The 14372-nt window shown below is 41.5% G+C and overlaps 1 protein-coding gene across 2 annotated transcripts in view; it reads right to left on the reverse strand.

Annotated features, from left to right (window-relative positions):
* SLC9A7 (solute carrier family 9 member A7) overlaps positions 1-14372 on the reverse strand; it is a 62467-nt gene that overhangs the window by 27793 nt on the left and 20302 nt on the right. For both annotated transcript variants that reach the window (XM_084535289.1, XM_084535288.1), the window contains exons 2-7: positions 7546-7745; positions 6206-6283; positions 5473-5549; positions 4376-4488; positions 2953-3058; positions 2524-2665 (exon numbers count right to left, since the gene is read on the reverse strand). In XM_084535289.1, coding sequence (XP_084391415.1) covers positions 2524-2665; positions 2953-3058; positions 4376-4488; positions 5473-5549; positions 6206-6283; positions 7546-7745 — 716 coding nt within the window. The remainder of the gene's footprint in view (positions 1-2523; positions 2666-2952; positions 3059-4375; positions 4489-5472; positions 5550-6205; positions 6284-7545; positions 7746-14372) is intronic.

Here is a 14372-nt window from a genome sequence, read left to right on the forward strand (position 1 = left end):
TTCATTTTATTTTTAAATAAACACATGTACACAGGTCACCTTTAAATAAGTCATAAAATACATTGAGAAGTGCTTCATTACAGGGCTGTTCTTGACTACAGGAATCCTAGGATGAAGTAGATCTGTCAGAATTTTTCTGCTCAGATTTGTTGACAAGGTCTTTCAGCAAGTTGGGCTACTTCTGTACTTTTGAGGCAAAGCAGATATCCTGCCTACAACAAAACGCATTGCTTCTTGTGTTAATGTGCTTTAGAGGACAAGCCAGCTCAACCACAGCAGCTCAGCCTTTCAATGGGAGTAAGTTTATCTTCCAGATGAGGGCAAAACTTGAATAACGTCAAACACACACTGAATTAACAGTTCAGATAGCTACTGAAAGAGTGGGACAGATTTCAGTAGTCTTAAATATAGCTTTCTACATAATACAGAATGTTTGTTCACCTGTCTATGGACCTTTTTACCCTACAATCACTACTCTGGCAGCACGCAAACACGTTACAGAGAGAAACCATGTGCTAGTAAGAGTGGTGGAGAAGTCCTTGGTCTGACAACTAGCAGTCGTCTCTGAAATCCAAGCAGAAGGAGAGCACGAGACCAGCAAGGACACCTGAAACAGCGACAAGGTGGTAGCACCCCCTGCCCCTACGTAGGAAGCCAGTACCTTGACAGACACACGGAGGCTGCACCACCACCCACGGCTCCTCTCCACGCACAGCACAGCTGCAGCCAGGGCTCTGCAGCATTACACAACCAAAACCTAATTTCAGGGTAAGTCTGGTTAGCACAAAGCACTGCTGAGCCCAGCTACCTGCTCCCCACCCATGCCACTACTTCTTGGTGGCCTTCTGAAGCTAGAAAAGAGCCCTCATTGGAGCTGATGCCTCATTTCTAGTCTCTTCTGGCACCTTTGGGAATCAAACTCTATTCCCCTGGTTGTTATGCTGTAAGTAACCATACCAAAACATTTTAGAAGGCCAAAAGTCATCATATATTATCTGCATCATATTTGCAAACCAAGCGTTCTGCCTGCTTTCAAAGGACAATGCATGACCACAGGAACCCCCTTTGCTGGTACAGGTACAGCTGTAGGTACTCCACAGCTGTGGCAGTGCTACAAAACATTGGGAATCAGGTCCTATTAACTTCACTCACGGCTTAAGTTATGGGCTCTAATTAGCTGAGAGTAGTAAAATGCGCATTTACCATTTGCTTGTAGACTATTACAAGATGTTAAGTATTCCATCGCCAAAAATAGTTTAAATGGTATAATTAGAGCAAAAGTTTATGTATTTTTATGTATTTATTTTTAAACCGGAGGCTGTCTTGTGAACAGTTTCATAGCACTGTCCTGAGCACAAGCATTAGAAACAGCAAGAACCAACTGCTGCTTTTAGATCATGATTTTAAAAAATGGATCCGAATGTATTCAGGCTGTAATTAGAAGCTAGCCAGAAAGCCAAAAACCACAGCAACAGCACTCGATCGGCTAGAGCTATAGATGGCTGGTAGCTTAAAAGCCAGGCTAAGAATCATCATTCTGGGTCACATCGATTGCAGAACAGTGGAGCTTGAAGACCAAACGTTAAAGCATCACAGCACATCTTCCCCCCACATCTGAAGGGTTTCCATTCTGCAGGATACAATGAAGCAAACCTGAGCAGTGCATATATATAACAAGATACAGTTCAGACATTATTGGTGAAGATCAAGAGTTGCAGGTTCATGATTATTGTAAAAAATATCACATTCTACCAGTTTTCAGAAGTCTAGGCAGATCAGAGCAAGCTGGGATGTGTAAAAGTATCATTATCCTAGCCAGTCCAAAAGCAGAGTTTGATTTTTTTTTTTCCCTTTCCTGGGGAAACATCACAATTTCTGGTGCAGATCAGGCTTAAGATTTATTGCCCAAGCCTAAAGCAAAACCCACACAGATTGCTCCCTGAGTGCCTCAGAGCCCTCATCAAATAGACAAAGCTTTAAGAGAGCAGGACAGGTCAAGCAAAGCACGTAATGTTATGATGTTAACTCTGGTAGAGATACTCTTATCCAAGCCGCATGATACAAGATTTCCAGCAGAAAGGTTAAACGCAGAACTCAGAAAGAACCCATTAGGGTCAGAAATAGCTATTAAGGATTTTGCTGAAGAAGAGCAAAACACCAATTATCCTATGAGATGTCTTTCAAGCCTATATAATAAAAACTTTTTTATAATTCCTAAAAAGAAACTGAACATTAGGACGTGTCTATTTAGGGCTCCCCCTTGGCTTTAAATCTTTTGGCAGTACAATGCACACAGCAACATCACTAAAACTTCTAGTGTGGCCACAGTTACACCAGAAAAAGGGGATTTTATGGATACCTATATGCCTTTCTATAGGCAGAGGTCACACGAATGCTGGTCACGTCTTCACAATCAGATTAAAACCGGCTTAAGTCACCGTTGCTACTGCTGGAAATAGGTGAGCTCCATTAGCACATGAATGTAGCATCTTATCTGGAAAAGCTAAACATGAAAAAGGATATCAGAGCTGTCACTACTCCTGTCACTGCTCCCATCATGAAAGAACCACTGAATATTCCCAGGAAAACACCAACCGACTTGAAAAATGCTGCTGCATCAAAAGCATGGGTATTTTCACCTGTTGGCTGGTAGGCAACTATCGATCTAGGAACAGAGTAACACAGTGACAAGTTAGATGTGGCATCAGCAAGGCTTTACTCCAACAGCATCACCTGAACAGCAGAAAAGACAAACCCATACAGAAGGCAAACTTTCATTTCTGGTGCCTGTTATGCATGAGATATCTTGGCAAATGCTTGTAATATTTACTAATTCAGCTCAAGATGATCCACTTAAATTTAAAATAGCACGTCTAAAATAAATGCTTTTTCTGAGAAAAATACCTAAAACGATTAATTAATTTCAGAACAGAATTTCAGGTAGTTACTTACGAAGATAATACAATGGCAACAGCGTCATTCAACACGCTCTCCCCAAACAGAAGGGCATAGAGATCAACATCAGCATGCAGCTCATTAAATATTGCTAGCACGGTAACTACAGAAAGAGGGAAAAAAAAAAAAAAAAGACAAGACTGGCTGACTTCAAGAAAAACTGTGAGTTGTGACAGAGTAGACTTTCCAGTTTGCCTTAAGCAACAAAACCCAAAATTGAAGTACAGGCTCAGAATCAAACTGGGAAATAGACCAGCCACATTTATCTACAGGTAAGCAGCTTCACCATCAGTTTTAAGGCAGCTCCATTAGGACGGGGGCTCTGCAGTCCTCCCATCTGCAAAGTCCCCAATGATCACAGGGCACAGTGCAAATGAAACTTCTACCAAAAAAAAAAACAAACAAAACAAAAAAAACACCTTCAGCACCTAAACACCTTCAGCAAAACATTCTGCAGCCCTTGCTACTTTTAAAGGCTGCATGGCTTGTTGACATGGCTTTATTAGTTCAGTCATAGTGCTAATAGCTGTAAGTGTTCCCCAAAGCACGCACTATGCCACAGCAGTGTAAAATTGTGTAAGATTAGAAATATTTAGCAGTCTTGCCCATTTCAATCAGTGTTTTCACAAACACTTCAGTCTGGCATGAGAGAATGACTCTGAAGATGTTCCCATATATCAGCTTCAAAAAAATCACATGGTACTTCTTTTTTGCATAAAGGCCAAAATCATGTGCAACCACGAGCTGTTCAGAGCTCAGCTCAATCACAGGAGCTACTTCCCATTTTTACACCAACTAACACATACGACATCACACAATCTGTTTTAAACATCAGGCTTCACACTTCAACACTCCCTCCCCTAGCCCTTCACGCACACCAGCTCTCCAGACTCACCTGTCAAGTGTGGACACCTTTGTGAATATGCTGGACTTCCAAGGAATGACTAAATTTTTTTGCCAAAAGATAAAGTTAATCTGCAGAAGAGCGTTCTTCTGCTTGAATTTGTATAGCATCATTGGAATGAGAAAAAACACAAAGCCTCCTCAAGTACAGCCCTTAAAATATCCATTGTCCCAAGCAACATAACTACAGAAGTCTTGCTATCCAGACAGTATAATAATTTCATTAATTTTCAGCCTTAAATTTGAGGTACACTAAACAAAAATCTATTAGGGAAAAATATTTAAAATAACATAATGAACAGGAAAGTTTGATTTGTCCCCAAACATATTATCACATCAACAAACTGACAGAACAGCTTTCACAGCACCCAGCATTTGTATGCATTTCACAGAAAATCAGAGATACTAACACAACACAACTGAAAATAAAATGCAATTAATAACTTTGTGCTGTACAGCCAACAATCTAGCAACAGGATCTTTTAAGAAGATTATTAAAAGTTGTTCAGCAAGCTACCTGGATCAGTGGCAGATATTATTGCTCCAAAGAGGAGGCAGTCTGTATAATAGAATTTACCAGAGAGCTGTCCCACCAACTTCATTAGTTTCACAACCCCATACATGAGATTCCTGTAAAGAGAAGATAAAACAGTCCAAGTCAAACAAGCTGGCACATTTCAGACAGGAAAAAAAAAAACAAAAACACACAAGCAACAGAATTTCAGGTGGGCTTTGTTATTCTAGAGCTCCATGAAACACTGCTGCAGTTTAACACCATGCTCTCAAAATTAAGTTCCCTCTCTTTCTGAGCAAACTGAGCAAAGAGTGAGATATGATCCAACATTTAACAGTTAAAATCAGCAAACAGCAGAAGATCTGTTCATACAACTAGCACAAACTCCACAGGCTGCTTCCTTTTTCCACCGCAGGGAACATTTCTGTGCTCAGAATTCCCCTCAGTGTTGGTTCTGCCACAGTACACAAAGACACAGAAAAAGCTCTGAACTAAGAATAGCTTTTAACATATTTCTCTTTGGTGAAATTGAGAGACACGAACCAAAGTCGCATATGCAACTCTGTAATTCTCTCTCTGCAATTTCTGTATTTGAGAATTGCCAAGAACATAGCAATACTAGCTGCAGAAGTGATTGTATGCAAGTAAACCAATGTGATTATCTTTAACCAAACGTGTACATATACATATAAAATTATGCATACACATCCATCAGGGGTGAAGGGGGAGAAAGTGTGCATGCACAATGGAAGGAACATCTCTAGAAGTCTGACAGCTAAAATTCTATTACAAGTAGTGCCTACAACTCAAGATAAAGTTAATTCTAATAGGAGCCTAACAAGCTTTCACTTTGTACTGTAACATGACATTAAAAACAGAACGCTGCTCTCTATTGTAAATATTGTTGCCAATTGACCTTAACAATATTGTTTGAAGGAGCAGCATTGTTTAAAAACCATATCTCAGCAGAAGTTTATTTTAATTCTGTCTGGAAGATTTAAAAATAAAAATCAAACAAATCACAAAATTAAGACAATCTAGATAACTTTTCAAATTTAGCTTTAGTAAAAATAGCAACAGATAGTACAGATTTCACTTACCCAATGATAAAACAAGAGACTGCTGTTCCTAAGAAGGCATAAGCCAAAATTGACCCCAAATTCCTGAAAAAGTGTCTCTGCATAAGAAAACAGGTTTACTTACTCATTTAAAGAAGTTACATCACTTGTTCAAAAACATACAGTGCATTATTACACCTGCCTTTATTGGTGCTTTCTAGAGAAATCAAATGATTACTGCAATGTAAGTTCTGTCCAACTTCAATAAATTGAATATATCAAATCTGAACCAAGTATTGAATCTTATATGGAGCTCACTAACAGGAAACTTTCCAATAATATTTTTATAACAAATATCTAGATATAATATATAGATATAAGACATAGCTATAATAATAAACACAAGCACCACTTGAAGATGTCATAACCCAGACCTTCCGTCACCCAGAATCTAGAACAACTCCACTGGGATTCAAGTTTGGGTCCACTTCTCAGGGTAATTTACTGCATTTTGGACACTAGAGAAGGACCAACATGACTCATAGCAGGACATCTACTTTAAATGTAACTGACATTAACCTCTGGTAATACTCAAAGGAAAACAGATCAGCAATTTAATACGTTTGTCTCTTAAAACAGTATGACCTAACCATCTATGCAGGAAAACGGATTTTTCTTATTGTCACACGTGTTCCTGAACAAATCCTGATCCTGACCAGATCAGCAGTCTCTCATTAAGAAAAGGCTATTTTCCTCAGGAAATGATTACACTTACTTTCTTCAGGCTATAACCAGCGTGAAAGATAATAGGAGGCAACAGAATGTTGAAAAAGACTTCTGGGTCAAATGTTACCTAAAAAAAATAAAGTGTGAAATGAATTAGAAACAAACCCCCCCCCCCAAAAAAAATAAGTCTTTTTCCTCTTTTATTTTTCTGACAAATATTTGTAGGTGTTGAAATAAACTTTTGGCCAAGTTGACCTTCCAAAATATTGGCCAGCTCTATATAGATGCAGCAGCAAAAAGCTGCAGCTATTCATATTGAAGAGCATCTAGGAAAATAAACATTGCATTCATCAGTAATGACAGTCTTACAGTCCCCTTTTTGAATAAAAAATACTCTAATAGAAAGGATACTGGAGAAAGTATCTCTTATTGTGATACATGACAGTCACGTATTTGTACTTTCTGTTGTTGTGTGTGTTCCTCTCCCCCCCCCCCCGCCAGTCAAGTCGGGTTTTCAGGAGCTGGGATCACTCATCACTTCCAAATATTTCAGTGGATACTGCAGATATCCATGAGAGACTGCACTAGACTAAGGAACTAACCCAAACATTTAGAATTAAAACAAGACCCTCACACATGAGGCTGTCTACCGCTTCATTTAGTATCTAAACACAGACTAGAATATAAACACAAGTGTGCACTCCCAGCATGGGATTCATTTCATTAATCTGTAGCAGACAGGTACATATGAACAGTCACCTACATTCTCTTCATAATCACAGAAAAGTATTTTTAGGTTACAGGCCTAAAGCGGCAATCCTATACCTCAAAGTCTAGCTTTGCTACACAGAAAGGGTGTTTATTTCCAGCTACTGAATAGAAGCAGTGACATAGCAGATGCAAGCAACAGTTGATACGTGAATTTCATCTCCAACACCAGATTGTCTTGTTTGGCAGGTTACAGGGATGTAAGCAGCAACTATCTCCTGAAAATAAACAGTCAAAAACCCAAGGACAAAACAAAGAAACAATCACAATTCGTTTTCTCCCATATATTGTATTATAGAAGGCAGCATCAGAGATCAGAACGAAGGCCTTTTTTGCTCAGCTAGCTTTCATGAGTTGTACAGATGTTAGCAGTGTACATTAAGCCTCCAGCAGCAAGCAAGGGCTTCGGGGAGAACTACATGCTGGCAGCAGAACACAGCTTTGCCAGCAGCGCTAGAGCACAGAAGGTGCTTTTGAATTCAGCATTGAAGTGTTGTTACCACCAGATATGCAGACATTTGAGACTACCTAACATCCAAATGGCAGGGGAAGGAGGGAGCTGCAGAAAAAATCCCCACACAGCCAAGCAGCACACACTCACAAGAAATGGCCTAGCCTCACCTTTCGTAACATGTCATTTTGCTCCACGTTGTGGATTTTCCCGGGGCTTATCTCCCCTTTGAGCGTATATTCGAAGAACTTCCCACTGACGTTGACCAGCAGGGTTGTAAACGGCCTGTCCTCCTGCGAGCAGCTGAAGGGTTTATCGTGCCCACTGGTAGAGGGAGTCCCGTACCTCAGGATCACCCCAACGATGAGTCCTGGAAGAACAGAGTTAAAAATCCATGAGGCTGATCTGCCACTTCTTTATCTCGCTGCTGAGTTTTGAGTATCAGCTGAAGTATAAAGCAGGAACCTCACAAGCATCAGGCACACAGCAGTGAATTGCTACTTTCAGTTTCCTGCAAAGGAAGAGATGCCCCAAGCACACTGAAACTCCTGATGAGTTTGTCAAATCTGGCTTCTGCCCAAAGTGACAAAAATACTCACTTTCAAGTCTCTTCTTCCTCATTCACACCTCTGATGTGTAAACGCCGAGTTGTGCTTGAGGCCAAGCACTGGGACACAACAAATGGATTTCACCTTCTTACGGGCAGAACTGAGTAGATATACCACTGCTGATGAGTAACTGCTGAAAACGTGAGACCGTAACTTAACTGAAACCATTTGCTGTAAAATATTGGAATACAGCTGCAGTGAGGATGCAGCCTTTTTTTTTTGCCTGTCAATTTTAAGCCAGCTAACAACAGCAGATGCAGGATCTCCTGCATACTTGTAAATAACAAAGGTAACCTGATAGAAGGACAATGCCAGAAATCTGGGGAAGTATAACATTTAACTGAGCACCATTTCTTTTTAAAGGTACTGTGGAATGAACGAGACTCCACAGAAAGATGGATAAGAATAGTCAGAGTGGCTTTGGTCTGCTAAGTACACAAATGGATGCCCTCTTAAAGTCTCCCCGCCACGCCACCTTAAAACAACCTGTGATTTAATCCTTGTTGCAGACAGCTGCAAGGTGATGATGGGTATTTGTCAGTAGAGAAATGATCCTTTTGTGGACAGGTCAGTAGTTAATGCTGGCTTTGCTGTCTGCGACCAATCTGCACCCATAGATTTTTTTCCCCCCAGATGGTAAATAAAATTGACAGGTGTTAGCCAGAGCATAAATGAGGTGTAACAAGAAAAAAATACACAGCACCAAAAAAACCTTATCTTTATGGCATGGATTAAAGAGTAATCAAACTGTAATAAAACAATTTTAAAAAATAGAACAACCTCCAACCAAAATAAGCCTCCTCATTCTCCTCAGGTTCAGAGTGGAAAAATGGTTTTAATGGAAAAGGAGGTACAACCATAGCTGTGACACTCCGGTGGGCGGCTACCCATGTGTCCCCCTTCTCTGCCATCAGCACACCATAACGGCAGCATGATCATTAAAACCTAATTGAAAGATTAGCATTTATTTTGTTTAGAAACGAGATGTGTATGCTCAAAGAGAACACACGGGACGAAGACTTGGGCAAGACAAGACTACCTCCTGAAATTTCAGCTGCTGACAACTGAAAGGCAGAGTTACGGAGCATGCGTTCTCATGACCCCCGAGTATTTTTCGGCTGCACATAATGGCTGCGATGAAAGCGCAGCTATGCACAAAGTGACAGGCTACGGCCAGCCAGCTTCAAGCCATTTGCACTGCCAGTGATGGCTACAGACGCTTTCTACAAACCCTACCAGCCAAACTCCCAAAACTTTTTGCTGTTCCCACTCTCCTCATCCCTAGACAGAGAGAACCGAACTCACACAATACCCCCAGAAGGCTTTCAGTCTTAAATATTGATCTAACCAGGTTCAGCCAAAACCCTGTAGTAAATCAGGAGCAAGAATAAAAACTCCACAGATTAGCTTGTACTCATAGCAGTGGCACAAAACCAGCTCCGTACTACTGCTAGGCTGACATAATAGCTTCTTAGGCTCAGGGAGCATCATTCAGTGAATTCATTTCAAAAGCAAATAGGGAAACCTTTGTTGCTATTGTATTAGGAGGATGCACCAGAGGGAGCAGGATGTGATTCTATTACAGGACTGGATGTAAGCCACTCATACATTTTCCCCTGTAATAAAATACATCGGTTATTTTAAATCTGGTTTTGAAGACATGACAATTATAGCTGTAACTCGTACTCACTGTTTGAGGTTAAACATACTTTAACCCTCAGCATCCCATGGCCCTGCTACCAGGATATATCCTGCTTTCATACACTTTCCAGTGACAAAACACCAAGCTGGATGACCCTCACACCCAGGACCATGCAGTTTGGGAAGCTCTGATCCCTGCTGTCAGGCTGCCTTGCAGCTCTACCCCCAGCAACCTTGGGAAAACCACCACCAGCAGGATGCAGCCATACCTACTCATCCCCCCAAGGTCCCAAACATCTGAAGACCTAAGCAGCTTTCAGGCAGACCAAACAGCCTAATTTACAGCTTCACAAGCGATGCCTTTCTAAGCTGCCCATCATCACGTGTTATAGAGGGAGCAAGTTCATCCTTTATGAACTCTCTCTAGATCCTTGACTTCAACCATTTCCAGAGCAACAGAGTCACGGCTGCAGAAAAAGGCCGTAAAAGAAAAAGACATGGAGCTGCCCGATGGCCAGGCTTAGTGGGATGCTCCAGACTTACTTTAGCAACAATTGCTAGGACACTAATACAAACACAGATTTGGTACAGCACTACTGCTCATCTGGAGGCAAGAGGAGGGATGGCAGCAAGGAATAACGCAGTCCCCATGCTACTTTCATCCTGCACAGGTTCACTGATGAAGAGTTTATAGAGAACTTGGATCAATGGAGCAAATATTTGTCTGAACACTTGAGCATTTTAGCTCTTTAAAAAGAAACCTCAAGGGCCACTAAACCAGCACTGCCTTTTACTGCAAGGCTGTCACAAGAGAGAGCTAGAAGCGGACTATAAACACTGCAAAACTTTAGAAGAGCCTTACTTTCAAAATTTGTTTGTGGTAATGGTTGTAGATTTACATCACTGCTCATAAAGACTCAGGAAAGATAAATTCAAAAATTAATACTTTATGTCTTGCCTACGCATGACTTGTGCTCTCACTTCTAGCAGAGAAAGCATTTCTGCCACTGCGCTGCCTGTACAATGCCAGTCATGCAGCTGCTACACAAAGAGCATCTTATTGCACATAAAGCATTAAAAAGCTAGGACTTCTTTCCTTTTTTAAAAAAAGGAATCTCTAGTGATGATAAAAACTTCACAGGCAGTTAACACCAATCCAACAAAACACCACTTTAAGCAGCATATTTACTTTTGCTTTTGTTTGAGCACAGAAATCACTGCTGTGAGACTGAGCTCAGGCACTAAGCTCAACCACTAACTAACGCCTGTCCCAGGTCAGGGCTGAGTGTCGTGTGGTTTTCCAGTCAAGTCCCAGGACCGGCTGCATAATCTCCATCCTTGCATACAGTCAAAACTCACACGAACGCGGCCCTGCAGCCTGCTCTGAGCAGAGGGCTGGATGAGGCCACCTCCAGAGGTCCTTCCCCCTGGGTTAATTCTGCGATTCAGACTCTTTCCTGCAAACATTTAGAACCCCAGACAGGTAATTTATATTGCAAAGGTTTCTTTAAAAGCAACTTTGCTGCTTCCTTGGTCAGCCTTGGGGATTTCTGTGGCTTTGGAGCTTTGTTTCAATGAGACAGCGCTGCTGGTGCACAGCCCGAGAGGCACAGAGCATTTTCTGGGTACTTGTGGGGCTCTGGCCTCCCAGTGGTCCAAGGTGATGGCAAGTGAAATATTTTTTTCTCTCCCCAAAAGCAAGTAAATAGAACAGGATTTTGTAACTTTTGAGAGCCTAGATTTTTCCTACATACACCCAAATTGAACTTTTTACCAACTTGTGGACCAAGAAACAAAAGATTAAAAAAAAAAAAAAAAAAAAGCAAGACTGATGAGAGAAAGCCCTGCTCAAATATTTTCAAGGCAGAAGACTAATAATAATACACAGTATTTATCACACAGCTTATTTTACTATAGGATGTTTGTGTGCATTGAGATGCCACAGTTTTAAAAAACCAGGAAGTGTTTTTCCTAACAGAGGGTCAGCCTCTGAACGTGACAGCCCACACCTTCACCTTTCAGTGATTTATCATCAGGAAGTGTCAACACTTCTTACAAAGGAAAGAATTCAAGTATTGTTTCTGATCCAGAACTGAGCCAGCAGTGCTGCACCTAAAATAATCAGATCAAATGTTAGGTCCCACCTGCAGACCAGCTTGCAACACACTCTCTCTGTACCGAGCACTTGCTATTCACTGTCCTTTCCACGTACTGCAGTACAACTTCTCCAAGAAGGTGAGGTGCAAGCCAGACATCGCTGAGCTTCAGCCCTCTGTTAGTGTCTTGCACTCAGCACCACCTACCATTAATTACTTTCCTAAGGGTGCAATGCTTGCAGTGCAGGATTCATGAGCTCATCAGATCTCTGCAAAAAGATGAGACTTGTTTTGAGAATAATCCTCGTCTTTGGCAGTCTAGGTTCAGCAGCATAACTACAGGATGAGCCCTCACCACATTTCAGTGAAAGAGCATTTTTTTTCTGAGGGGAAATGGAGGCAGGCGGTGCCAGGTCTTAAGTCTGAAGGAAACTTTGGGGATATCCAGGAGCTGAAGTGTTGAATAACAGATTCAAGGTCATGCTTTGTCATTGCCTTAGGACTATTTTAGATAAGGACATTAAAAGACTGCAAACAAGGTGTGGATTAATGTCACTGCACTAATTCTTCCCTGTAGGCACAGCGAGTGGTTACGCTATCAAGGGCATTTTTGTAAGAAGTACTTTATTCACTTAAAAAAATATATTAATAAAAAAATCAGTGAACCAAACTAGGCATTGCTCTGTATTTAAACAAACAGATTACTCAAAAACGGTTAGAGATGCTGCACAGTACCCAAATATCAAATTAACTTGTTGACTTGATGCTGCCAGACACACACACACCATGCATGCCGCTGCCTTCTCTAAAACCTCGGTTTCCAGGAAGGCCACAGGAGTGTCTGATGGCCAAAAAGCCCTTCTGACTAACTGTTAAGTCTGATGGGTCGCTTTTGTCTTCGGAGATTTAATTCTTCTTCAGGTCATGTCATATTAGTGCCATCTACATACTCACGTGAAGTGACACGGTCAAAAGAGCACAAAGTACAGAAGGCAGCAGATGTACTTTACTCTTTAATGACAATGGGGTTAAAGAACAGCTTTAAGAGAGGAAAAAGGCATCTAAAAATATAACTACCAAAAGACAGAGGGCTGCTTTGGCAGTCAGTGATGTGAAAAATTACTGCTTCACAGAGCTGCACATTTACACAGGGCAGTGATAACCCCAGAAACATCAGTGCGTTCCTAGTAATTGGGAGGGATGAGCAGACACTGTTAGCAAGGTGCTGACCACAAATGTGACCACAAGTGTGTAGCAAACTGCTGACCAGCAAGAGAAATTGTTCCTTGTATTCCCCCACCCTTCTTGTCCCTGGAATCTAACATTCAGAGAAGAGTAGAACAAAATCCACATATTCAACAACTTTCCTGGAAGAAATTGCTGTCCTGTGGTAAGGGCATGTGGCCTCTGGCCCAAGCATGGGACAGTGAGTCAAGGCTCCTGGCAGCTCCCAGCTTCAGCAGTGACGCAGTGGAACAGCCTGGACAAGCCATGGAGGACAATTTCAAGAAACACCCTCACAAATAAATACTGCAGTTATAAAAGGCAACTTTTAAGTGTTTGTCAGAGATTACAGGTAACAGTCTGCAAGTACACTGTCTGTGTGCCTTCAAATTCAATTATAGCACAATTACCATCTCAGGCAACGTTCTTAAAGCATTTACTGTCAAGCGTTTTATACATATTTTAAAAGATTCTTTGTACTTCCAGAAATAAGTATTCCTTCTTAGCAATCAAGCCCAGAGCAATGAAAACCATACACGTACTAAAGCCACACGTACTCCTGGAGGCATGAGCAGCAATGGGCAACCACGAAAACCCTGACTCCAACCTCAGGGCACTTCTTTCCTTCTCTCCTTCCCCATGCAGCTGTGGCTTCGTAACCCAGCACCAGCTGCGACCAGTCCCATCCCCTGCTGCAGGGGCAGGATCCAAGCATCTCTTTCAACAGAGACCTGTAAACCAGAGAAGAGTTTAGAAAAACCCAAACACAGATTTATTTTTTATTTTCTCCCTAGGCACACTAGCAGGCTCCTTGAGAAAAATAAGCAGGGGGAGCAGCTCTGTGTTATATAACATAAAACCTCCTATTCTCTCGTGTTTTGTTACTGCTTTTCTCTCCATTTGCATATGTATACACACTAGGAACACTTGGTATACCTCAAACTGGAGCCCATGAGCTCCTCAGAGGTCAAAAAAGAATAACGTCAAGCTGTTTGGTACAACAAACCTTTATGCCAGTATCATCACCTGGCTGAGACACTAGCCAGGAAAGCAGCTTTCCTATGTAAGAGAAAAAAGCCCAGACAACAATTACTGCCCCAACCACCCCAAAACATATGCCATAATGCTTAGCAGAAGGAGTTATTAATCTGTCATTGTAGAAGTCTGGCTTCAATCCGAAACCCAACAGAAACTCATTAAGCAGCAGCAGCAATCTCTTTGCTGACACTATCATTTCAGGGTTTGACACAGGGAGAGGGTGGAAAGGGAAGAGGCAGGAAATATATCCATCTCTGCGCGGCTTTGGTTTCAAAGACTCCACAACGGCTACGAGGAGAGCTGTGAACTACAGATAAGCCTGTTTTCTTGCTAAAAACAACAAACCACATCCCAGCCACCAGCCTTTGGTCATCTGAAAAATATTTGCAA

The sequence above is a fragment of the Aythya ferina genome (genome assembly GCF_964211825.1).
Source record: "Aythya ferina genome assembly, chromosome: 1".
Classification (NCBI taxonomy): Eukaryota; Metazoa; Chordata; class Aves; order Anseriformes; family Anatidae; genus Aythya; species Aythya ferina.